This window comes from Notothenia rossii, assembly GCF_949606895.1.
Source record: "Notothenia rossii genome assembly, chromosome: 2".
NCBI lineage: Eukaryota > Metazoa > Chordata > Actinopteri > Perciformes > Nototheniidae > Notothenia > Notothenia rossii.
Window position 1 is genome coordinate 1,880,468 of NC_136904.1, and position 27,193 is coordinate 1,907,660.

Consider the following 27,193-nt stretch of genomic DNA (forward strand, 5'->3'; position numbering starts at 1 on the left):
TGTGCTTTTCCAGACACTGAAGAAAGCAAAATACATTGACTTTTCGCTATCAGGGCTGTTAGGGAAAACATCAGGCAATATATATTGTGAGCTTATTACGTTTCTTAGAGAAATTGATACATTTAAAATAATCTAGAGTTTTGGTTTTATTTATTTTGTTGTTTTTGTTTGTTTTATTTTGTTTATTGTTTTCTGCATAGTCTCTTGTCCATACTCCAGTCCAGTTGGTGGCGGTAATGCAGCTAACATTTGGTTTGCCAACCGCCGATAAACACTAAAGAAGAAGAAGAAGAAGAAGAAGAAGAAGAAGAAGAAGAAGAAGAAGAAGAAGAGTGGGGTCGCCTATCCCTTTAAGAGAGAGAGAGGGAGGTGTGGCGCGTGCAAGTGGCGCGTGCATGTGTAGAGCGAGAGTGAGCGAGCGTAGTGTGTGTCTGGAAGAGAGCGGGAGTAGCAGCAGTGATCAGTATGTCTCTAGTTAGCTGTAAAACAAAGTCCTGAGGAAACACAGCGGCCTCCCAAGGAACAGCCTGCCTGTCTGCCTCATTTCAGAGTGGGTTATTGAAGCCGAAGCCTGGTGCTTCAGTCCGGGAAGACTGCAGAGAGTCCTCCCCTGTATTCCTCCACTACGGTCTGGGAGCAGCATCTATCTCCACTGTTTCTGTAACCATGTTAATGTCCCTCTGTGGGACCAATAAAGGATTTCTGATTCTGCGGACAGACAGAAGAGAGGGGGGAGGGGGTGGGTAGGAGAGCGGCCTTCTTCTTTTCCCGGATTTGAAGAGTCCTCTTCCTCGCAGCCCACCGTATCCCAGGATGCAATGCGCGCCAGTCGCGAGAAAACAAAGAAAATGGTTTCAGAGAGAAAGCAGCACATGAGGAGTAACCATAGGGAGTAACTGATAAATGTGAGTATTGGATTTAACTTACTTTAATAACTGATCAATGTGATTATTGGGTTTAACTTACTTTAATAACTGATCAATGTGAGTATTGCAGTGATGCAAATTAGTCGCTTTTCGGCGCCTCCCGCTTTTTTAACGCTGCTTTGGGTGACTTGTGTAATTCGTGGAGAACCGAAGAGTTTTCGTTTGGGGGGGGGGGGGGTCCGTCAGTTCGTCCGTTAGTCCGTCCGACTGACGGACAACTTCTCACTTCAGGTTCCTTCAACACAACACGAGCGTAACGTGTCTTCGACGTGGTTATGTCTCGTCTGAAAGGAGTGTAGACTAGACTTGAGTGCTTACGGAGAGCACCGGAACGCCGCTCCAGCTCTTAAAATATTGCAGTACCCATAAGGAGCCGTACACATGCCGCAGTGTTTGCGTGGCTGTGTCTTTAGCTGTAAGCACAGTGGAGATCTGTTGTTGTTAGCATCTGGTTAGCTAGCTATGCTAACGAATTTAAAGAGCTTTTCTACAACCAGGTGGAAGAGAGCTCTCTCCTGAGAGGCTCAAATAACCTCAGCTCAGTGAGGTTAAGGCACACCTTGATATGATCATTATAATTATTAATGAGACATTAGAGACTCAATGAAAAACAGGTATAAAATACTATATGACAGTAACAAAAAAGTTGTTAAAAATAACAAGAATAGAGTTTGAAAGGGGAGTGATTTGTAAAATATCCCAAAAGAAAAATCTGCTTCCAGTTCTTTTTCAAATGGGTGTTGAAAGATGTATCCATAGATCTCCTCATGTTGTTCTCAAAGTGCACCAGATTGATGCTTTCAACTTCAATATTTAAAAAAAAATCATGCATGCGTGCGCGAGTCATGGTAAGATATCTGGATTAAGAGGTTGCTTGTTCTTTGCACAGCATGAAAGAAAGGCCAAATGTATTGTCTGTGATTTTAGTTTTTTTAAGCAGAGGTTGAGTTCAATAATTTGTAGGGACCTCGGAGGATGTTGTAAAAATTGAAAGGAAAAAGGTTCCCCACCCTGCTGTAAATAATAATAAAAACCCTTGATTTATAACTTAAAATATCTGTCTCCTATTGATCTGAGTATATTATAAAGAATAGCCAGTTAATTGAAGCATTATAGCACAGGCCTTTGTCAGATGGTATATCACGCTGTTTCTTTCTGCTTCGGATAGTTCTCTCTTTTTTCACCATACCTGTGTTTGCATCACTGGTATTGGGTTTAACAATACTCACATTTATAAGTTATTAAAGTAAGTGGTGGAACATTACGGGACATAATTAATTTTGTTGTAGAGAGTGTGTTGTTGTGCTGTTAGGGAGCGCACCTGTGGTTTGTTATCATTCTAGCTTGAGCAGGGGCGCGGGAAGTCAGTCAGAGTGCGGTGGGAGGGGGTGAGGGGAATATTTTTTGGGGGAAATATTGAAGTTAAAAGCATCAATCTGGTGCACTTTGAGAGCAACATTAAGAGATCTATGGATGCATCTCTCAACACCCATATGAAATAGATTTTATATTTTACAAATCACTCTCCTTTTAAACTCTATTCGTTTACATTACATGTCATTTGTTAGACACTTTTATCCAAGCGATTTACATACATTCAGTACTGTGGACAATCCCCACAGGAGCAATTTGGGGTGAAGTGTCTTGCCCAGGGACACAACGACATGCTGACTGCAGTGGGACTCGGACTTGCTATCCCCTGATTCGAAGTCCAGCACTCTATCCATTTAGCCACTCCGCCCCCGCGGATAGTATTTCATAACTGTTTTTCATTTATTCTCTCTGGCTGTCCATCTCATAATGTTCACATAGAAACTAGCTGTCATTAAGAATATCATTCAGAAGAATTATAATTTCATGCAAAAATCTGTCTCAAAAAGAGGTTGCACATTTAAATTCAGGTGTTATGGCAACGTCAGTGGCCAAACAGCCACATTTACTGCTGCAAATACGTTCAAACATGCTGTCGGCACGTAAAGCAGTGGCAACTATGCCACCATTTCAGCTGACTTCAGTGTTTCCCCTAGGTTTACTGCCTTGGCAGGGTGCTGCTCGAAAACATTTTTCGGGACACCCACATTTTTTTTATCCTCTGGAGCAGAGAGGAGCTGTGGATTATTGTTATTGATATCGTACAGTAACAGAGTATTTGTACATTAAAAAGTAATGTATTCAAACTGTATTCCCTTCTTATCATGTAGCCTACACTTCTTCCTTTCATTGATACATTTAAATCACCTGACTACAGCACATAATGGCGCATTCACACTACAGCCCGGAGCTCGCTTTAAGCGTGCCGAGCCGTGCGGGGCCTGTTTTTGGTTGCGCTTACACTTGGCCTAGTTCCGGCCTGGGGCTACTTTTTCACCTTTTTTCTGGCCCGACAAAATCGTGGTTCTATTGAGGCCAACAAACAGGGCTGAGTCGGGCTGAGTTTGCTAAACTAGAGAGAGAATCGCTGTCAAGGGGGCTACAACAAGATGAACATATTTGACCGTGATTTAATTGTAATACACGTTTCAAAATGATGCCGAAGTAACAACATACTGATACCGGTTAGTAAAAACTATGAATTAATGCTTTGACAAGTCTGCAGACAGACGGCAGGCGAAAAACCTTTTAAAAGGCGTGTTTTCTAAATGGAGCTTGGCTAAGCTAACGTTGTAAATGCTCCGACCGTCCACACTCACAACAACTGCCTATACAGACATAAATAAACCAGCGACTGTATTCTCCATGACACAGACAGTCTGTGGTTTGTACTTGTTTAACTTTTGTCTAGTTTCTGAACAGATATGAAGAACTGTGAGCTCTGAGTGCTAAGAGCTAACGGCTGTGTTGTTTTTCTTGGGCGCTCATTGAAGATGACGTCACGGCTCCGCCTACACTGCGTTACTATAGAGAGCCGCAGTGACGCGTCCTTAAACCTGGAAGTAAACGCGATGCAATTTCTCCATAGGATTTTGGAAAATAGCTCGAAATAAGGTCTGTGGTTGACACATATTTAAGAGATGGATCACGTTTTGTTCAGCCGGATAATATCCACATGTCAACCCTACTTTTATAATTTTTGAATAATAAATCTAGTCGGCAGAAGCAAAATGCTAACGTTACGCTATAAACTAACTACAAGCCAGTACAGCAGCAGGGTCGCACGACTTCAACGTCACGCCAACTTAAGATCGTTTCAACTGACTTGCACTGAAACTGCACTTTGAAAACTTTAAATATATTAACATTTTAAACTGTATACCCCGGTTATCTAGGCCCGTTTTGTTTAATGTATACCACGTTTATCTAGGCCCTTTTTGTTTTATGTATACATGTCAAACTGTGGGAAACGATATTTCGATATTTCTGGATGTATAACACATGTAGAATTTTTTACAATAAAGCTGAATTTGACTTTCGCGTGCTTGCATATTTTAACAAAGCTTTTCATTGTAGCCACACTGAATTTAAGAAGAAGTCATGGCTGTGTCAATTACCACTCTGATATCGTTTTACAAAGATGACAAGAGTGTAGACAGAGGAGAGAACCACTACAAGTCAGGACACGTAACAGTGCAGCCTAGATGAAGGTGTGCTTACCGGTGTTGTCAGGGCTAGCATGAGGGACAAGGTTTATAGTGTCTGTGAGTAGTGATAGCAAGAGTACCGTTAACCTTTTAAGACCGAGTTAATTTATTCACATTCATTCCCATCAACAAATCAATTTTATGTGTCACATTAAATCTTTATTAGGCAAGGCAAGTTTATTTATATAGCACTTTTCAACACAAGGCAATTCAAAGTGCTTTACAAAAAATGCAAGACATTAAGAAAATGGCATTTAAAATCAGTCATTAAAAAGAAAAGCTAATAAAATAAACATTAAAAGAAAAAATACATGGATAAAAGTTACAGTGCAGTCTAAGATATGAATAGTTCAATTAAAAGCAGCGACTAAAAGAAAAGTCTTCAGCCTGGATTTAAAAGCAGTCAGAGTTGCAGCGGACCTGCAGGTTTCTGGGAGTTTGTTCCAGATATTTGGAGCATAATAACTGAACGCTGCTTCTCCATGTTTAGTTCTGACTCTGGGGACAGAAAGCTGACCAGTCCCTGAAGACCTGAGAGATCTGGATGGTTCATCATTTAGCAGGTCAGAAATTTATTTTGGGCCTAAACCATTCAGTGCTTTATAAACAGCAGCAGTATTTTGAAATCTATTCTTTGACACACAGGAAGCCAGAGTAAAGACTTCAGAGCAGGAGTGATGTGATCCTCTTTCTTAGTGTCAGTGAGGAACCAGAGTAAAGACTTCAGAACAGGAGTGATGTGATCCTCTTTCTTAGTGTCAGTGAGGAACCAGAGTAAAGACTTCAGAACAGGAGTGATGTGATCCTCTTTCTTAGTGTCAGTGAGGAACCAGAGTAAAGACTTCAGAACAGGAGCGATGTGATCCACTTTCTTAGTGTCAGTGAGGAACCAGAGTAAAGACTTCAGAACAGGAGCGATGTGATCCACTTTCTTAGTGTCAGTGAGGAACCAGAGTAAAGACTTCAGAACAGGAGTGATGTGATCCACTTTCTTAGTGTCAGTGAGGAACCAGAGTAAAGACTTCAGAACAGGAGTGATGTGATCCACTTTCTTAGTGTCAGTGAGGAACCAGAGTAAAGACTTCAGAACAGGAGTGATGTGATCCACTTTCTTAGTGTCAGTGAGGAACCAGAGTAAAGACTTCAGAACAGGAGTGATGTGATCCACTTTCTTAGTGTCAGTGAGGAACCAGAGTAAAGACTTCAGAACAGGAGTGATGTGATCCACTTTCTTAGTGTCAGTGAGGAACCAGAGTAAAGACTTCAGAACAGGAGTGATGTGATCCTCTTTCTTAGTGTCAGAGAGGAACCAGAGTAAAGACTTAAGAACAGGAGTGATGTGATCCACTTTCTTAGTGTCAGTGAGGAACCAGAGTAAAGACTTCAGAACAGGAGTGATGTGATCCTCTTTCTTAGTGTCAGTGAGGAACCAGTGTAAAGACTTCAGAACAGGACTGATGTGATCCTCTTTCTTAGTGTCAGTGAGGAACCAGTGTAAAGACTTCAGAACAGGAGTGATGTGATCCTCTTTCTTAGTGTCAGTGAGGAACCAGAGTAAAGACTTCAGAACAGGAGTGATGTGATCCTCTTTCTTAGTGTCAGTTAGGACTCGAGCAGCGGTGTTCTGAATCAGCTGCAGCTTTCTAATAGATGTTTTAGTGAGACCTGTGAAGACACCATTACAGTACTCCAGTCTACTGAAGATAAAAGCATGGACACGTTTTTCCAAATCCTGCTGTGACTTTAGTCTTTTAATCCTAGATATGTTCTTTAGGTGATAGTAAGCTGATTTAGTAACTGTTTTAATGTGACTGTTGAAACCAATAACTAATTTAACCCGCTGACAAGAGAGCCCACCTCCGAAGATCGTGACTGGCTGAGGGACAGACTCGGGGGCAGGTTCTCAGGAATCTATTGGCTCCTCTCCCCCGAGCCAGAAGAGGAACACTACAGCTTGGAAACACTTACTGTTCCTGAAATTATCAAATCTGTTGGGCTTCAGGGACCTGAGGCAATTGTGGCAAGCATGGCATTGTCTGAAGAGCAACAGAGGGCAATTCAGGTGGCTACCACTGGTCAGCGAACCAGCCCAAACTGGCATTTGTTCAGGAAAGGAAGGTTGACTGCCAGCAACTTTGGAGCTGTCCTGAGGTCAAAGCGTGTGACTGCTTCCCTTATTGCCAGGGTGCTAGGGCAACAACAGGCCCTTGATGGTGTTTTGTCTGTACAGTGGGGGACTATGAATGAATGTGAGGGCGTCAGGGCATTCAACACTGCAACCCAGATGCAGGTCCATGAGTCAGGATTGTTGGGGGCATCTCCAGATGGTCTGGTAGGGTCTTCCGCTGTGCTGGAGGTAAAGTATCCCTACGGAGCAAGGGAAATGACAATTAGTGAAGCATTGCAAATCAAGGGCTTCTGTGTCAGTAAGGAAGGAGAAACATTCAGCCTGCGTGAGGAACATCCTTACTGGCACCAAGTGCAAGGTCAGCTTCACCTCACTGCAAGAAAGAAGAAGAAATAATAAAATTGTGAATTGTTTTTAATTTACATTTACTCGCCTTTGCAATGTTGTGGTTGTTAGAGTGTTAGGTTTCCTGTCAGCTCGTCTGTTGGGAAGATATCAAATATAGTTTCATGGAAGTCACACCAAGTCATAGGCTAAAACAAAACATCTAAAGATATAACCTTGCACTTTGATAAGTCTCGTGAACATTTTCACTATTTTGACATTTTTATAGATGAAAATTGAACTAAAGAAATAAATGGTAGATTAATCCATATTGAAAATAGGTGTCAGCTGCTACACTAATTATAATAGTTATATTTCTTAATTAATTAAGATAAGATATTACTGTATTGATCCCAATTTGGGAAATGTTTGTGTTGCAGCAGCATAACAAGAAAAACAAAATATAAGTTATTATATATACAAAAGTATGTGAGGGATGGGATATTAAATTGAATATAAATGTAAAATGTACATGTGATTTTACGTCCAAGAGAAGCTATGGAGCAGAGAGTTCTCTGCCAGCCAGAGGTGATTTGTTATTAGTTCAATATGTCAAACTGATTTCCCTGACTACAATCTTTAGTTACATGGTGAAACGTTATGCTGCTTGTACTAATTAGACTTATCATATAAGCCACACAGGTTTTAATAGGATGTATTCATTATCTTTACTTGTGTTGCGGTCTTTTCAGCAGCGCCATCTCTAAAACGGCGATACAGTCACTACCCATTATTTACATTTCACCGTGACATGGACAAAAATGTAACGTCAGCTTACCTCATGGCACGAATCCAGACTCTCCTTTGGAAAACATTGGCCGGGAAACGATAGAACAAGCACGTTTCATGCGAAGACCTGTGGCTGCAACCCGGAGCAAAGCAACAAACCATTGCGTAGCTAACTAGTAGCGCTAGCTTTAGCTAACGTTAGCCAACGAAACGAACTGCCGAGTGAAATTGGAAAACACTGGTAATTAATTATTCTATAATTTGTAAAACTACGGTGTTAAAAACGACAATTTCAAAAATATAGATTCTAATGGTCAGATATAGATATACAGATACTAAAGATAGGCAGGTACTTGCTTTCAAGCAGAACACAGGGGAAAACAAACTTAGCGGGAGTGTTTACGTGTTCGGCGTAATGACGTACAACGGCCTCGACCATTTCTGTAGTCCTATTCAGCCATTCGGTAACAACCATCGTTTTTCAGACACGTAAACTCTTCAAAAATCCCCAGTAGGGTCACTGCTGATGTATTTAATGTCGTAGAACAAAACGTCAATTACCTCTTAAATTTGTGTCAACCACAGACCTTATTTCGAGCTATTTTCCAAAACCCTATGGAAAAAATGCATTGCTTTTTGAGGAAGGAACCGGAAGTGCTAAAAATGCTAACTTACTTCCGGGTTTTACGACACGTCACTGCGGCTCTCTATAGATACTACCCCAGTTCCTAAACTGTAATGTGAGCGCAGCATTAAAGTGAGCCGGGCCTAATAAGGCCTAACCAAACCGAGCGAGGCCGAGCGAGGCCTCCAGTGTAAATGCGCCATAACATACCTGCTGCAACCCTGTGCTGCTGCTGCTTCTCTCTGCCTCATCCTCTATTGCTGGAGGCAGCTCCCCCTCATCTGATCTCTGATATGAAAGCAATCGTGTTATGATCATATTGAGCTATTGGTGTGAGTCTAATATTAAACAAGCAGTCTACTTGTCATACATTGCTGACGATCAATTTTTAGAGGCAATTTGTTGAGTCACTGCCGCTAAAAGCCGGTAGCATCAAGCTAGCAAGTCCTGCATTAGCCTCACATCAACAGGTGTAGACAGAACATCCAATTATCCTGAGCTAATTTACTGAATAAACCAACTCACATCTCAATACTGTAGTTCCAAACCGCGGTACCTGCTCACCATCTGTGAGCTATTTTTTAGAATGTACACGCTACGTTCGTTGTCGCGTTCGCGTGCGTCCACCGGCTGTGTGTGTCCTTCTCCCGTGACGATAACGGCGTGCGTGTGACATATTTACTAGCAGGATGTGCTCTGAAAAATAGGGCTCCCCGAAAGCAAATGGGTAATTCAAAAAACTGACAGAGCTCCCTCTATACAAATCAAACTGTAGACGGTGTGAAAGCACCTATTGTTTTAAATAATGGTCGGAATGTGACCTGTGAGCCTTCTGAATTACCGTGGGACAGCACATTCTAAACTAAAATGTTCAATCAATAAAGTAACATCTTATCTTATCTTAATAATATCTTCATATTAATAATAATAATAAATCATACAGTATGTGTCCGAAAGGGAGCAGGAGGAAGCAAACACAAAAATATACTGCATATTAAAGCAAACGATTGTAAAGGTTAAAGTATGAGCATAACAAATAAAGAAGTGTAATGTAAACATTTACATTATTATTATGATTATTTAATATATAAAGACTGTATATTATTGAATTACAAGATTAGATATACTTTAGTTGATCTAAAATATTGATGTGTTCAAATGCTCTTCAAAACACAACTGAAAGTCCATGAAACTTGTCTTTCTGTATTTGTGAATGAAGCGCCATCTCCTGGTTAAAACCTGAAATTAAAAATCTGGCAACGCCCTCTTGGAAAATAGTGGGAGGGCTTAACATTCCTCTATACTGGTCTTTGGCAGGCCGTAGGCAGGAAGCTGTAAGCTGGAGTCCGAAATTCAGTGCTCCATCTGTAGCCCGGGCCTTCATTACGACGTTGGTGTGTCGTTTCGGCACCCCTTCAGACATTTCCTCAGACCGTTCGCAGTTCAGAGCTCTGGAACGCCGTGGCAAGAGGTTTGTGGGTTAAGCTGGTCGGCGACGGCCCAGGTGGCTTTCCTGCAGGACGCCGCTAAGGCCTTTGCTCCGATCCCCACTGCTCAGCACGGAACTCAGTGGTCCCGGGTTCCCGTGGAGCTTCGCTTGGCGGAGCATGTGTTCATCCGGCACAACGCTCACAGAGGCCCCCTGCAGTCCCCTTACAATGGGCCTTTCCGGGCTTGGAACACGGGGGCAAGCACTTGGTGGTCGACCTGGGTGGCAAGACCGAGCACGTCTCGGTGGACCGGATTAAGGCCGCTCACCTGGACTTGGACCAGCCGGTGGTGCTGGCACGGCCTCCGCGTCATCCCTGTCACCGAATTGGGGCCTGTGGTTCCGGTCCCACCTCTCCCGGCGGCCGCCCCTGCAGGGGTTGCTTCCCCGGCTCCCGTTTTGCTGTCGTTCCTCCCCGCCGCACAGACTTTGTATAGGGGTGAATTCTGGGGGGGCTTGTGTGGTGGAACGTTACGGGACATCATTCACTGAGTGTGTTGTGCCACGGACCTGTTAGGGCGCACCTGTGTTTTTTTTATCATTCTAGCTTGAGTAGCATGTAATGAAGTTGTTCCTACCTTTTTGTAAACTAATGGAAAATAAAGTGTGGAGTTCCATACTCAACACGCCGCCTCGAACTCCCATTCATCGGCTCTACAGTTTAACTTACTGACTTTAATAACTGATACATGTGAGTTTTGGGTTTAACTTACTTTAATAACTGATACATGTGAGTATCGGGTCTAACTTATTGTCTTTTATACATAAATGTGTCCCCGGTGTGTAAGAAGACTCACAAAGTGTCAGAAAATAAAACCCTCTCTTTTAATCCCTAAAAACGGGGGAACAACGGAGCTGATCCAGATTTGCTGCGTCATGATGACCTTTAGCTGCACTGCTCCAAGACCCTCCCCCCACACATCCGACAGTCTGACACAATCACCATATTCAAATCCCAACTAAAAACCCACCTGTTCAAATCAGCTACTCACTGCAGTACTCCCCATCATGTGTTTAATTTGTGTCCACTTTGATTGTATCCTCTATGATTTCCTGTTTGTTTTTATCATGCTCTGTTCTTAGCATTTTTAACGAACTCTGCAGTGTCCTTGGGTGTCATGAAAGGCGCCTAAAATGTGGGTGGGCTTTACACCCACGGCCCTATCAGAAAAAAATGCGAAACGCGTTTTGGAAGTTTTATGGTCTGTGTTTACATTAGCAAGCATCGCTAACAAACACTAACAGCTAACCTGTACTGGAGAGAGTATGTGTGAAGAAGCAGGAAATAAAAAAAGGAACTCACCTTGGGGTAAACCTGAGAGAGAGAAAGCGTTTTGAGCTCCATACTGTTTCAGAAATAATCCTTGATGTGGTTTGTAACATAATATGGCGTTTAATCACAGCAGCGTTTAGTTGAGTTTCTGCTGGTAGACAGCCTTCTCCTCACAGAGCTCACTGCTTGCATGCGGATGCTCCAAAGGAGCGTGGCCAGCAGATCGGTTACATTTAAATCGCCAGACCCAGAATCAGCACTTTTCTAACAGGGCTGAAATAGAGGGTTAGAGGCATGGGTACAAAGGGTGATCTGTTTGGTATTTTGAGAAAAACGCTTCAGATACATGTTTTGGATATATAGAAATCTTTTAAACCAAAACAGTATGTCATTTTAAGTGATCCTTTAGGGATGGTTTGTCTGTAATGCTGCGTTACATTTTGCAATCATCATTTTGCAACCCTGTGTTTATGAAATCATTTTTTCTTTCTCTTGTTTTCCTTGTGATTAGGACAATTCTGGAGAACTGGATCTGCTAAGGAAGGAGCTGCCATCCACACAGGACCCCCCGTGGTGCCGGAGAAATGAAAACAGCATCAGGGGACATCATCCTCCCAAACCTCTGCTTCCTGCCGTCCAGCTGAACATCAGCTCAGGAAGCTTCAGAGAGAAACAGTGTGTTTAACAGAGACTGAAGCACACAGAGAGAAACAGTGTGTTTAACAGAGACTGAAGCACACAGAGAGAAACAGTGTGTTCAACAGAGACTGAAGCACACAGAGAGAAACAGTGTTCAACAGAGACTGAAGCTTCAGAGAGAAACAGTGTGTTTAACAGAGACTGAAGCACACACAGAGAAACAGTGTGTTTAACAGGAAGTGGTGATTTAGTAAACATGAGTGTTGTGCTGCTCTCGTTGGTGAAGCAGCGACTCACTGCGGCTGCTGAAGACATCTTTGTTCTGTTTGAAAGAACGATAGCAGAGTACGAGGAGGAACTGTCTCGTTCAAAACAGGAGAACGAGAGACACCGGAAACTACTGGACGCTGTTTTACAGCCTCAGCTTCAGATCCACAGAGCAGGTCTGTTCCCTCGTTATTCACTCTCTCTATATTAACGGACTCTATTAACTGCATTGGATGGCTCTTGGGGTAAAATAATGTATAAATAAATCAATGTTTACCTAGATTTTATTATGATTTTAATACATCTGAAATATTACTCTACAATATTATTGCCAGAAGAAATGCTAAAATAGAAAATTAAAACAAAAATATAAATTCATGTCACATTTAACCGATCAAAAAATGCCTACGTTTATTTATTCGGTTCATTTAATGAATTTTTAATTTTTGGTAGCTTCCCTCCATAGTAAATTGGATAACCACAACCTTAAACATGTTCAGCTGCAATATATACATTGATCTAGAAACATCAACTTTTGTTTTGTTTTTTTAAACACAACAGCTGTGTAAACATATTCTATTAGTCCCCAAAAATATTTAAATGTAAATCAATAGGGGATCGACATCTATCTTCTTAGCCTGAGATTTTTAGAAAGACAGAATTTTTTGTTTCACGTGTGTTTCCTGTTTCCTGCAGACGTCCAGCTGCTGGTGGTGGTTAAAGAAGAGGTTCCCCCTGAGCAGCAGGAGTGGAGCTCCAGTCTGGACCAGGAGGACCCAGAGCCCCCCCCACACATTAAAGAAGAACAGGAGGGAGAGCAGCTTCAAGGGCTGGAGGAGGCTGATATCACCGAGTTCACATTCACTCCTGTCCCTGTGAAGAGTGAAGATGATGAAGAGAAACCTCAGTCCTCTCAGCTTCATCAAAGACAAACTGAACACCTGGAAACAGAAGCTGATGGAGAGGACTGTGGAGGACCAGAACCAGCCAGGAGCTCAGATCCAGAGAGACACTTACAACCAGAGACTAAGAACAACCCTGAAAACTGTGCTGATTGGAAGGAGACCAGAGAACCAGGTTCAAACTCTCAGAAAAATAATCAAGACCCTTTCAGTGAATCAAGACGTAGTGCAGGAGAGAAATCATTCAGCTGCTCAGTCTGTGAGAAATCTTTTACACAAAGTGGAAGTTTAAAGGACCACATGAAAATCCATACAGGAGAGAAACCATTCAGCTGCTCAGTGTGTAAAAAAGCTTTTGCACTGAGAGGACCTTTACAACGACACATGAAAAACCACACAGGAGAGAAACCATTCATCTGCTCAGTCTGTGAGAAATCTTTTAAACGGAGAGGAGTTCTGAAGCGCCACATGATAATTCATACAGGAGAGAAACCATTCCGCTGCTCAGTATGTGAGAACTCTTTTGGACGGAGTGGAAATTTAAAGGAACACATGAAAATCCATACAGGAGAGAAACCATTCAGCTGCTCAATCTGTGAGAAATCTTTTAAACGGAGAGGAGTTCTGAAGCGCCACATGAGAATTCATACAGGAGAGAAACCATTCAGCTGCTCAGTCTGTGAGAACTCTTTTACACACAGAGGAACTTTACAGGACCACTTGCGAATCCATACAGGAGAGAAACCATTCAGCTGCTCAATCTGTGAGAAATCTTTTAAACGGAGAGGAGTTCTGAAGCGCCACATGAGAATTCATACAGGAGAGAAACCATTCAGCTGCTCAGTCTGTGAGAACTCTTTTACACACAGAGGAACTTTACAGGACCACATGAGAATTCATACAGGAGAGAAACCATTCAGCTGCTCAGTCTGTGAGAACTCTTTTACACACAGTGGAACTTTACAGGACCACATGAGAATGCATACAGGAGAGAAACCATTCAGATGCAGTATTTGTGACAAAAGATTCACGCAGAGATATAAGGTCAAAATCCATAAGTGTGTTGGTCGTCAGTCCTCACAGCTTCATCAAACTCAAACTGAGGAGATCAGAGAGGCAGAGCCTCCAGCCAGCAGCTCAGCTGAGCACATGGAAACAGAAGTTGATGGAGAGGACTGTGGAGGACCAGAACCAGCCAGGAACTCAGATCCAGAGAGACAATTACAACCAGAGACTGAGGACAACCCTGGAGACTCTTCAGAACCAGATACTGATGACAGTTATTATTATTAGGTTTAAACTCTTTGAGTTTGTCCCAGGAAGTATGTATAACGGGATACCTCCTCTAAAAGTGATAAAACATCATTGCTCTAAGTCAAGTCTGAATATGCAGTAAAACAAATATTAAGCACAGAAACATGTCCATTGTGCTCTAATAACACAAAAGTAAACAACACTTATGGCGACACTGACAGAGAACCAGCCAAGAACATGACTTTATAATTAAAAAAAATATTACGCCTGAAAGGCAGTCTGAAGAGATGGGAGAAACCATTTGGTTGCTCAATTTGTGACCAAAAACCAAAGTCACAAGAAAAAGCAACGGCTGATTTCTTATCGTTTTGTTGATATCAGCTAATGTGAGTTTACATTTCATCGTGATGCTTTTGAAGAATCGTTGTTAAAGACCCTGTGAAGTGTGCACCTGTGCATGATCTGTTATGCTAATAAATATAGTAATGAACAAAATTGTCCATTGGAACCCATATCAAAAGATGTTGGAATAGCAACGAATTTGCCGAGTTTTGAATTTGCCGGGGAAATCTGCAGTCGACCTTCGCCTTCGTGGGCGTGGCTTGCAATCTACTGCGTGACTTTACGAGATGGACGCCGCCGCACTGTTTACATTCACCACCGTTCATTTTTTCTCTTTTTCGAATTCGAATTTCTCAACGTTTTTGAGCTAGTATTTTCCTGGAAAGTGTGTCGGAGTCGACTGGAAGTGATTGCCAATCGAGAAAACCTGACAATGGAGGCGACAGTGAAGAAAGAGGGATGAAAAACACAGGGGAAACGATGCATTGCCGCTGGCTGTAGTAATGTCAAGTCTGCCGAAGTGGCGATGTTTCTGTTCCCAAAAGATGAAGGTGAGCCTGGCTGGTGTCATTGTTTCGTAGATTCTTTGATTGATCATGATAAATAAAGGCCACTGGTCGATTCGAGAGAGAGAGAAAGAGAGACTGACAGAGTTACAGGGTTGTCGTTAGCATCTGGTGCTAGCTCGGAGCTAACGGAGATTAGCTGTTTCAACAATAAGGAGAGGGAGAGTGCTCTCCTGTGGGACTGAGAGAGATAACGTCAGCTCAGGGAGGTAAACTGTAGCCTAAGTTATCTCAGTGGGTTTGGTCATCTATGTAAACAAATATTTCCATCTATGTAATATTAGTTGTATAAAATAGGTTAAGAAATCATTCCAATGTTTTTTGATTATTGAAATATATGTTTCATATGAGTTTTGAGAGCTGTATCCATAAATCTCTTAATGTTGCCCTCAAAGTGCACCAAATTGATCACTTTCCTCATCTATCCTGTCCGAAAAGCTGTCCAAATCAATCATTTCTCTCACATTAGTATCACTTTCCAAAGTCTCCGCCATGTTTACAATCGCAACTGGGTACATCTTGTGACGTCACAGCCACTATCGTCTGCGACGGCAAAATGAATAATTCATTAATTATGAAATATTAAAAATTATTTTAGCCATGAACAGGCACAATGATATGTAAGGAATGAAACTGCCATTTCTTTTTGGTGCAAAAACATGCACTTCACTGGGTCTTTAAGCCCTGAGCCTGTTTTTCAGGTCTCAGGCTCGAAAATGACATTCCCTGAACAAATGACCATATCTTCCCTTCTAAAAGGGGTACATAATCTTTTTTCTCAAAGTAATAATAAACCTGTGAGTTGGATGTAGAGAAGTGAGAATCAATATAGATGTTTTTATTTTAAAGTATATTCAGATTGAACATAGTAAAAAAAATGTAAATTATAGTGTCTGTTAAAAAAAAAGAAATTACTTTTATGAAAACCACCCTTGAATGATGGGATAGTAGACTAAAAGCTTTAGGAATCCAAACTATAACATATATGTACCCTGTATCAGGATTGATGCAAAACAAGTGAAATTTGACCTTTTTAGAGAGATTTAGAAAAAAAAAACACTTCTGGGATCACTTTGGTGGATTTTCCATATTTCTGGGCCCCCTCGTTCGATTTTGAATATTGACATCTCTTTGTTACCGTTAGAGCCAATACAATCGAGGGGAAGTTCCTCAAATCCATCTGAACATTACCCATTGGTGAATGAGTGCTGCACAGCCAGAATGCCCCGGAACCGGAGATACACGATACACTCTGGTTGCTATCATTAGCAGCTAATATAAATTGAATTATGGATTATCAATAATCTTTTTTTAAAGTGACAGACACATTGGATTAACCTTCAGCCGCGTTTTTATCGTTTTAATTCCATTGAACACGACTTTAGATCAGAATAACAGCTAAGGTGAGACGATCACCCGTGTTTGCTCCGTAATGCTACGTGTTGTGATGTCTGTGTTTGCTTCCCCTGTCGCGAGTTCTGATTGCTCAGTGATACTAATACCCATATAATCTGATATCTTGTATGTGCAGTTACGATAATTAATAAGGGTATTTTTACCTTGAGTTCTGGGCTAAGTGCGTTAGAATTTTTCTGTCGGGTCATTTAGACTTGAGACTTCTGTTTTGGTAAAAATGGTTCGCATCGTCAGTTAGCTGAGTTTCTTCCCGTTAATCTGGTATGACACATTAATAGCTGTTTAAATATTAAGAAGCCCTGAGACACAGTTTCGTGAAACCCCTTCTACCGGGGTCTCTCGGGCTTAACAGGTTAATAAAGTGAACTCCTTTTGAAAAGGAAGAACTTGCTGTGTTAAAACTTCTTCCTGCTGTGTCCCACAATCTGTTCAGCTGGGATCCGGCTCTGACCCACATTGCTGTTGGCGGCCCGCACTGTAGCTCCTGGTGCACCACCACCACTTATTGCTATTTAGCTAATAAACGTTAGCTATTGTTTAACCCCCTGTGGTCAGACAGTGCGGGGAATTATAAAAGTATTGTTTTTTTAAGCAGACCCGGCAGCGGCTCCAAACAACTGTGACAACTTAACAGTTAATTTAAAAACTGTTTATTTTGTCAGTGAAGTTTGATAAAGCTGGAGAGGCTATGCAAAGTAATAGCAATTACATTTAAACAGGAAGTACCAAGACATGTGGAAGTCTGCTTGAAATGATTTCTTTATTAATTACCTATTTTTGCCGTTGATTTCCATCCAGTGCTTATGTATAATTATCAATGTATTTAATATCAGTTATTATAGTATTATATGCCAAATAAACACACGTTATGATAACATAAAGGATCACCCTTCCTCCTCAGTCCACTGGAAGTATTTAACAATGTTTGCTCTTTGTTCTTATGAATGATGAGTTACTTTTTCTAAATATGCCAAAAATAAAGGTAGTACTAACCCATTTCACACTATGTGTTATGATTGTATGTTAATCTGTCAGTGAATCATTATTTAAATTAGTAAACGCTACATCAGATACCCCTCTCTGCAGCTGGAGGTGTGTTTGTCCCTGTGCTATCAGAAGGTTCCACTCTGCAGCTGGAGGTGTGTTTGTTTCTGTTCCTGAGCAGTCAGAAGGTGCTCTGCAGCAGGCAGTGGCAGCCACAGCCGGCCGGACATTCATCCTGCCGCCTGAACCAGTCCATCATGTGACTCGTGTGTCCTCCATGTCCGCAGCTCAGGCAGAAGTTTGAGGATCCGCGGACGGCGACGTGGCAGATGGCGCACTGGAAGGTGAGGCGTTTACAGACAGCGCACTGAGTCCCACGAGCCTGACTGCGGCAGTGACAGCAGTACACACCGAATTCTGCACAGAGAGAACACACACTCTGGGTATTGTTGAATACTGATTATTTAAACATTACAAATCACACGGCTTAGCTGAATACTCAATGCTGATTGGTCTGATTCTGACATTTCAGAGGTTGCTAATACTCCATAACACACCGCTGTTAAGCAAAAATAATGACCGTTGATGAGGAGGAACAAGGGAGAGGATGGAAGGGAACAGCAGAAGAAGACAGAAAGGAAGTAAACACTAAAGGGAACAGCAGAAGAAGACAGGCAGGAAGTAAACACTAAAGGGAACAGCAGAAGAACACAGATGGGAAGTAAACACTAAAGGGAACAACAGAAGAAGACAGGCAAAAGGTAAACACTAAAGGAAACAGCAGGGTGATCAAGATCCCTCCACTTTGCATCGGGCTCCATGATCACCATGCTCTTCTTTCCAATAACGACGCCTCGCTGCACATTATATATATATTATAGGGCAGCAGCGCTAGAGGGACGCACCAATGCCTTTGTGGGGTTCAGGAGGGCAGGAGGCGAACTTGAGGACGTCGGCTCTCTTCTCCCTCAGACCCCAGCGGTGAAGGATTTCTCCGTAACTCTTCTTGAAGTCGTCGAACTGCAGCGTGTTGGTCGGGTCCAGCAGTCTGGAAGAGGAAGTTATGTTACAACTTTATTAACACATTGTACCTCACAACAGGTGGTTCTAGATTACATCATCCGTGAACTTTAAAAAAAAAACAGTTTTCAAACATGATCTGAAACAACAAATACTCGAGGCATTAAGCATGTTTTTATATTCTTTCAATTAATGTTATTAATGTATAAACTAGGGCTAATAACAAACAAAAATGTAACGCCACTAATTATTTTAACGCATGGGCATTTTTTGTGCTCGGCCGCCCCGTAGTTTCAGAGCGCATCAAGTTTAAAATACCATCTATACAATCCAAGCACACTGCTGATGCCGACAGCCCCGCTCCTGCCGCCCGCTTGCGGCAGACCACACTTAAACGTGTGCGGTGGAGACGCCTGGACACGTCTTCGAGCAGCAAACTTTCAACAAAGATTGCTAAATGGGTGGCGACAGCTTGCAGGCCAATTAACATTGTGGAGGATGAGGAGCTGCGTGATATAATTTGGGTCGCATCCAACGACTGCACTTCTGAATTGCCTTCCAGAGCCACCAGTGTGTCAAAAATACACAACTTGTATGAAGTCCAAAAAGCGAAAGTAGAGGAGGATTTAAGAAAGACTTCCACAGTTGTGCTCACCGGAGAATATTGGACAACACACACACACACACACACACACACACACACACACACACACACACACACACACACACACACACACACACACACACACACACACACACACACACACACACACACACACACACACACACGTGACAGAAATGTCCGCTATCTTTTTCCCCACTCCTGCGCGTCCTCTTTAAAGCTACGTCACCTCTTGTTCATGTCGTGCTGCTCTCGCTCTCGTTCCCGGGGGTCGCTCGGGCCCTGGGGGCCACAGCGGTGGTCATCCGGAGAGGACTCGGCCCACGGGTTGACCTGCTCACAGTCTCTACCTGCACACAATAATAACATGGGTTCAACCTGGGTAAGGATACAAATACACTACATATATAAACACACACAAAAAACACATTTAATACATAACAACTGAAAATAACAGTTGATAAGAAAGGTTTAAACAATAAAACTAAATATATAATCTTCATACATAAACCTTGACATTTAAAAAATAAATAAACCCAATATATATATATAAATGATAAACGAATATATAAAAACTAAAACCAAATATTTAAAAACTACATTATGTAAACATGCAGACCTGAGCTCCAGGTGCCCGCAGCGACGGAGTCGGAGGTGCTGGAGCTGGACGTGATGCTGGGCTACAAAACATACAGCCGTTGTTAGACTGAAAAAGACTCACACTGCTCATGGTAGTGAGACATCTCGACATCACCTGGTGGTCCCGAGATAAATTACTGAGAAGGGGGATTCAGAGAGGCCAGTATACTTACATATCGAGAGTGGGGAGGGGGGAAGACGGAGGATCGAGAGGGGTGATGTCCGTACAGAGAGTAAATGTCTGCGGGGGGCTGAGCTCTGAACACACTGCACAGCATGGCCAGAGTCTGGACGTCACTCATGTGGCTGTAGTGATCCAGACTGCAGACAGAGACAGAGACACGCACACAATTTAGTTTTACAGATACACACCGACCCTCACTTGTTTCCTCTCCATGCATCTCCATCTTCTCTTTTCAAAAGACTCTTCTATCCAGCTCTTACTAAAATACTCACAGATTCACAAACTGTCTATTTGAGGTTTTTAAAAATGTACTTTTCTGGTCTTGAGTAAAACACGCGGATCTCAGAAGCTCCTTTCTTAACGTTTTCAAGAATATACAGTGGGGCAAAAAAGTATTTAGTCAGCCACCAATTGTGCAAGTTCTCCCACTTAAAAAGATGAGAGAGGCCTGTCATTTTCATCCTAGGTATATCTCAACTATGAAAAATCCAGAAAATCACATTGTCTGATTTTTAAAGAATTTATTTGCAAATTATGATGGAAAATAAGTATTTGGTCACCTACAAACAAACAAATGTCTGGCTGTCACAGACCTGTAACTTCTTCTTTAAGAGCCTCCTCTGTCCTCCACTTGTTAACTGTATTAAAGACACCTGTCCACAACCTCAAACAGTCACACTCCAAACTCCACTATGGCCAAGACCAAAGAGCTGTCAAAGGACACCAGAAACTAAATGGTAGACCTGCACCAGGCTGGGAAGACTGAATCTGCAATAGGTAAGCAGCTTGGTGTGAAGAAATCAACTGTGGGAGCAATTATTAGAAAATGGAAGACATACAAGACCACTGATAATCTCCCTCGATCTGGGGCTCCACGCAAGATCTCACCCCGTGGGGTCAAAATGAGAAACAAGAACGGTGAGCAAAGATCCCAGAACCACACGGGGGGACCGAGTCAATGACCTGCAGAGAGCTGGGACCAAAGTAACAAAGGCTACCATCAGTAACACACTACGCCACCAGGGACTCAAATCCTGCAGTGCCAGACGTGTCCCCCTGCTTAAGCCAGTACATGTCCAGGCCCGTCTGAAGTTTGCTAGAGAGCATTTAGATGATCCAGAAGAGGATTGGGAGTATGTGATATGGTCAGATGAAACCAAAATAAAACTTTTTGGTAAAAACTCAACTAGACGTGTTTGGAGGAGAAAGAATGCTGAGTTGCATCCAAAGAACACCTACTGTGAAACATGGGGGGGGGGGACATCATGCTTTGGGGCTGTTGTTCTGCAAAGGGACCAGGACGACTGATCCGTGTAAAGGAAAGAATGAATGGGGCCATGTATCGTGAGATTTTGAGTGACAACCTCTTTCCATCAGCAAGGGCATTGAAGATGAAACGTGGCTGGGTCTTTCAGCATGACAATGATCCCAAACACACCGCCCGGGCAACGAAGGAGTGGCTTCGTAAGAAGCATTTCAAGGTCCTGGAGTGGCCTAGCCAGTCTCCAGATCTCAACCCCATAGAAAATCTTTGGAGGGAGTTGAAAGTCCGTGTTGCCCAGCGACAGCCCCAAAACATCAGTGCTCTAGAGGAGATCTGCATGGAGGAATGGGCCAACATACCAGCAACAGTGAAAACCTTGTGAAGACTTACAGAAAACGTTTGACCTCTCATTGCCAACAAAGGGTATATAACAAAGTATTGAGATGAACTTTTGTTATTGACCAAATACTTATTTTCCACCATCATTGGCAAATAAATAATAAAAAAATCAGACAATGATTTTCTGGATTTTTTTTAAAATTCTGTCTCTCATAGTTGAGGTATACCTAGGATGAAAATGACAGGCCTGTCATCTTTTTAAGTGGGAGAACTTGCACAATTGGTGGCTGACTAAATACTTTGTTGCCCCACTGTACATATGTTCAGCCTCAGAAGAGAGAACAACATGCACCACCATTACAAATAACACCCTGCAAGAAAACAGCACCATACAAATACCAGCACATTCACCTATACTAAACTAGGTAAACTAAAATACATGTTAATAAAAGCACAGAATAGTCACAGATGAACAGATGATATCCATTTGTTATTATATTTGGGATTGTGGGAAACGGTATTTCGATCTCTCTGTACACACAAATACCTCATTCACACCAACGGTGTTTCATGGCCGGTTCGGAGCTGGAGCTTGAAAAGCACCGGGTTGTCCTGTTCACACCGCAGCGGAGCAGCCTCTTAGCTCCGGTTCGTTTCAAGCACCAAAAAATTGTCCGGCCAGAGCAAAAGCACCACATACGTCACGCTTACGTCGAGGGGGGGGCGGGGGCAGGGGCGGGATCAACTCCTGAACAACGACAAAAAGCCAGCGTTTTATCCAGTTTGTACACAACGATGGAGAAACTTAACAAGCAGCAGTGGTCCTCTGAAGAGACCAGCTACCTACTGGGAACCTGTTCTTCTGAAGAGGTACAGAGGAAGCTGGAGCACAATCGGCCATTGTTGTCGGTGTCAGCTGTGAGGGGTTTCCGCACGGTTTGGCTTTATGAAGCAGGCACGCAAACGGTTACGTCATGACGCAAACGATGACGCAGCACAAGTCGGACTCTGGGCAGTGTGAAAAGAGCCGGAGCTAAACCGAAGAACCGGTTCTGAACCTGAAAAGCTCTAGCATGGAGCTTGAACCGGAGTTGCGTTGGTGTGAATGAGGTAAAACAGGAAGATTGACAATAAAGTAGACTTTGACTTATCTGAACAGGCCTGCGTGATAAAAGCACCGAATAACAGTCAAAGAGGAACAGGCCTGCGTGTTATTAAGATAAAATATCATTTATTGATCCCAATTTGGGAAATGTTTGTGTGTGGCAGCAGCATAAGGAGACAAGGCATTGTACATTAGAGAAATGAAAAGACTAGAAATAAACAATCCAACATTTAAAAACTCAAACAGAAATAAAATGGCATCTGTCATAGCTTTACAGATGCACTAGATTTAGATGGTATTGTGCAAAATGTTACAGGAAATCATACAAATTGGACAATAGCCAAAGTACTAATGCTAAACCTTGGGGAAGTATTTTACGACCAAGCAATGACATGTTTTCAGCCGTGGAGCAGGTTAACAGATGGTGCCACTCCTCATCCAGCAATGTAGTAAAGAGCTTGATAATAATTATTTTCTAAGATCATAATATTGTTTTGTTAAAAAGTAGAATATTATTTGTATCTTATATCTTTGCATTGCATCTCATGTTTCATAACAACAATAGCGTAGAGCTCAATTTACTATCTGATTCACGGGAACAAAGATCTGGCCTCTCTTAACCGTGTGTGTGTGTGTGTGTGTGTGTGTGTGTGTGTGTGTGTGTGTGTGTGTGTGTGTGTGTGTGTGTGTGTGTGTGTGTGTGTGTGTGTGACTATGGGTGTGTCCAACATGTTGTTATGTTGTTGTTGCTCAGACTGGATTCGTTTATCAGGAAGTGAGACTCACACTGTAGACAGCAGACAGAGAGGAGTGCATATCTGGATCTACTGAAGGTATTCTCTTACTTTATCATTTATTTTAATCACAGTTGTTCACCAGATCTACATAATTAGTAGTGGACATTATTAATATAACATGGGTTTTACTGTAAAAATATTTTCCGTTTTTTTTCATATTTTTGCATATTCAAGGTCTTATACATGAGAGTGAGGAAGTACTGAGTCCTTCTTTCCAACAAAACGATTGATTCAAACCTAACTGTGTAGCTCTGAATCCACAGATAGGGAGTTGTTTTTGCTCCGGGTTGGCAGATGTTTCAACGGCTCCATTTGAACCAGAAACAACCCAAGCAATCCTCATTCAGACTTTCAGACTATTGCCGTTAATATGCAACTCTGTAATGTTTGATACCACTTCTGTGGGAGCTGTTCCCTTTAGTGTTTACTTCCTGTCTGTCTTCTTCTGCTGTTCCCTTCAGTGTTTACTTCCTGTCTGTCTTCTTCTGCTGTTCCCTTTAGCGTTTACTTCCTGTCTGTCTTCTTCTGTTCCCTTTAGTGTTTACTTCCTGTCTGTCTTCTTCTGCTGTTCCCTTTAGTGATTACTTCCTGTCTGTCTTCTGCTGTTCCCTTTAGCGTTTACTTCCTGTCTGTCTTCTGCTGTTCCCTTTAGTGATTACTTCCTGTCTGTCTTCTTCTGCTGTTCCCTTTAGTGTCTGTCTTCTTCTGCTGCTGTTCCCTTTAGTGTTTACTTCCTGTCTGTCTTCTTCTGTTCCCTTTAGTGTTTACTTCCTGTCTGTCTTCTTCTGTTCCCTTTAGTGTTTACTTCCTGTCTGTCTTCTTCTGCTGTTCCCTTTAGTGTTTACTTCCTGTCTGTCTTCTTCTGTTCCCTTTAGTGTTTACTTCCTGTCTGTCTTCTTCTGCTGTTCCCTTTAGTGTTTACTTCCTGTCTGTCTTCTTCTGTTGCCTTTAGTGTTTACTTCCTGTCTGTCTTCTTCTGTTCCCTTTAGTGTTTACTTCCTGTCTGTCTTCTTCTGCTGTTCCCTTTAGTGTTTACTTCCTGTCTGTCTTCTTCTGCCGTTTACTTCCTGTCGGTCTTCTTCTGTTGACGCCCATCAATCTGTCTTTTAAAGTCTTCCCTTCTCTTGTTCTCTTTTTCGTTTCCTTTCTTTAATGGGGACAGTTTAGCCATCATGAATCCAAACTTTTGTGGTCACAAATATATCTATGAATATTCAAAAAGCATTTCATGGTGTTTCCTGATGGAGAAATATATTTTTGTTGTCACAGCGGATGTCAAATTGACCAGACTTCTTTCTGAGGATTGAAATGACTGCACATAGTCCCTGATCCTTGTGTTAAAAAGCATTAACAACTTCTGGAAGTCCAAATTGACCAATCAGAATAAAGTTTTCAACTAAGTCGTATAAAAAAGGACAGATAACACACCCTGCCTTTCACATCGAGCTTCTCTCAGCGGATTCCTCAGTCACTTCAGCAAAAAGAGCAGAGGGAGCACAGAGTGTTTCTGTCCAGAGAAAAGGAGAATATATCACTAACAGTGAGAAGTGAAATGGCGCAGAAAGGAGTTCAGCTGGACCGGGAAACCTTCTCTTGTTCCATCTGTCTGGATCTACTGAAGGACCCGGTGACCGTCCCCTGTGGACACAGCTACTGCATGGAGTGTATTAACTGCCACTGGGATGGAGAGGAAGTCCACAGCTGCCCTCAGTGCAGGCAGAGCTTCACACCGAGGCCTGCCCTGCTGAAGAACACCATGCTAGCAGCTTTAGTGGAGGAGCTGAAGAAGACTGGACTCCCAGCTGCTCCTGCTGATCACTGCTATGCTGGAGCTGAAGATGTGGCCTGTGATGTCTGCACTGGGAGGAAACTGAAAGCCTTCATGTCCTGTCTGCAGTGTGTGGCCTCTTACTGTGAGACACACCTCCAGCCTCACTTTGAATCAGCTGCATTACAGAAACACAAGCTGGTGGAGCCCTCCAAGAAGCTCCAGGAGAACATCTGCTCTCGTCACGACGAGGTGATGAAGATGTTCTGCCGCACTGATCAGCAGAGTATCTGTTCTCTCTGCTTTGTGGACGAACACAAAGGACACGACATGGTGTCAGCTGCAGCAGAGAGGACTGAGAGGCAGAGAGAGCTGGAGGGGAGTCGACTAAACATCCAGCAGAGAATCCAAGAGCGAGAGGAAGATGTGAAGCTGCTTCAGCAGGAGGTGGAGGTCATCAGTCGCTCTGCTGATGAAGCAGTGGATGAAAGTGAGAAGATGTTCACCCAGCTGATCCGTATCATGCAGGAGAGACGCTCTGATGTGAAGCGGCAGCTCAGATCCCAGCAGAAGAGAGAAGTGAGTCGAGTGAAAGAGCTTCAGGCGAAGCTGGAGCCAGAGATCAATGATCTAAAGAGGAGAGATGCTGAGCTGGAGCAGCTGTCACTCACACAGGATCACAACCAGTTCCTGCACAGCTACTCTTCACTGCCAGCCCTCAGTGTAACCAATCACTCACCCAGCAGCAACACCCGTCCTCTCAGATACTTTGAGGATGTGACAGAGGATTTATCAGGGGTCAGAGATAAACTACAGAAGGTCCTGAGGGTCAAGTGGAGCAACATCTCGCTAACTGAAGTCCGAGTGTTACGGCCACAACCAGAGCCCGACACCAGAGCTGGATTCTTCAAATATGCAAGAGAAATCACTCTGGATCCAAACACAGCATACAAACAGCTGCATTTATCTAAGGAAGACAGAGCAGCAGCATTCAAGAGTTATCCAGAGTTATACTATGATATGAGTCACTCAGACAGATTCACTGAGACTAGGCAGGTCCTGAGCAGAGAGAGTCTGACTGGACGTTGTTACTGGGAGGTGGAGTGGATAGGAGAAGGATGCAGTGTAGCTGTCGCATACAAGAGCATCAGCAGAGCTGGGTGGTCAGGTAGATTTGGAGAAAACGACCAATCTTGGAAATTAGATTGTTTCTACAACGAATATAAATTTGTGTACAATAGTGTCATCACTCCCGTCTCAGGTCCTCGGTCCTCCAGAGTGGGAGTGTACCTGGATCACACATCATCCATGAAACCATGACCCTCGTTCACAGAGTCCAGACCGTGTTCACTCAGCCGCTGTATGCTGGAATTGGGTTCAATGAGGGTTGGAGAAACATTGCTGAGGTATCCAAACTCAAATAGACAGAAGTGAAAAAGTGGTTGCCGAAATGTTTCCTTACCGGAGCCTTTTTCTTTCATGGAGAAGTCATAAGTGACATATTTGATGTATTTTTACGATAATAACGATCAATGCGTAACACTAACAGTAAAAGTGTTCAACTTAAACAAATAGTGACTGCTATATAACTGCAGGAGGTTTGTGTAAAACGAGCAATTTAAATACATTTGAATCAGATAACCGTCTGTAAGTATTGAATCAGATGAGTTCTTCCTCCCAGCCTCCTTACAGTGCAGACGCGTTTCTGCTTGCTCTTGCCTCTGCTTACTTTTTTATGCTGATTTTCCTATTTTTCTTTTCTGAAAACTTTGAGCAGCGGCTCCTGGACATGAACTTATCACTGGGACAGTTATTCTTCGTAAATAGACGGAGGGTTTCAGCCAAATTTCAATATTTTTACGACGACCTCAGTCTTACTGTAGCGTGGCCTAGCGACAGCTAAAGCCTGGTACTGCATGCTATTTAGCTTAAGCTATTTAGCAGCAAAATGCC

General features: G+C 42.7%; 3 protein-coding genes across 4 annotated transcripts in view; 2 read left to right on the top strand and 1 right to left on the bottom strand.

The window, feature by feature from the left end:
- The first annotated feature begins 443 nt into the window (after positions 1-443).
- On the top strand, positions 444-16,706 carry LOC307026077 (uncharacterized protein). The gene is made up of 3 exons (XM_079661184.1): positions 444-905; positions 11,644-12,214; positions 12,735-16,706. Exons 2-3 carry the CDS (start codon positions 12,028-12,030, stop codon positions 14,231-14,233), a joined length of 1,686 nt encoding a protein of 561 aa, XP_079517310.1. The 5' UTR covers positions 444-905; positions 11,644-12,027; the 3' UTR covers positions 14,234-16,706.
- A 553-nt stretch (positions 16,707-17,259) lies between these two features.
- wdr59 (WD repeat domain 59) overlaps positions 17,260-27,193 on the bottom strand; it is a 43,530-nt gene continuing 33,596 nt past the window's right edge. For both annotated transcript variants that reach the window (XM_079661128.1, XM_079661129.1), the window contains 5 exons: positions 19,957-20,104; positions 19,764-19,824; positions 19,374-19,494; positions 18,408-18,550; positions 17,260-17,919 (listed from right to left, as the gene is read on the bottom strand). In XM_079661128.1, coding sequence (XP_079517254.1) covers positions 17,684-17,919; positions 18,408-18,550; positions 19,374-19,494; positions 19,764-19,824; positions 19,957-20,104 — 709 coding nt within the window. In that variant the 3' untranslated portion in view covers positions 17,260-17,683. The remainder of the gene's footprint in view (positions 17,920-18,407; positions 18,551-19,373; positions 19,495-19,763; positions 19,825-19,956; positions 20,105-27,193) is intronic.
- LOC307027898 (E3 ubiquitin-protein ligase TRIM16-like) lies at positions 23,469-26,560 on the top strand (the record flags this gene model as incomplete). The annotated part of the gene is made up of 2 exons (XM_079662592.1): positions 23,469-23,508; positions 24,742-26,560. The coding sequence occupies exon 2, from the start codon at positions 25,025-25,027 to the stop codon at positions 26,558-26,560; it is 1,536 nt and encodes a 511-aa protein (XP_079518718.1). The 5' UTR covers positions 23,469-23,508; positions 24,742-25,024.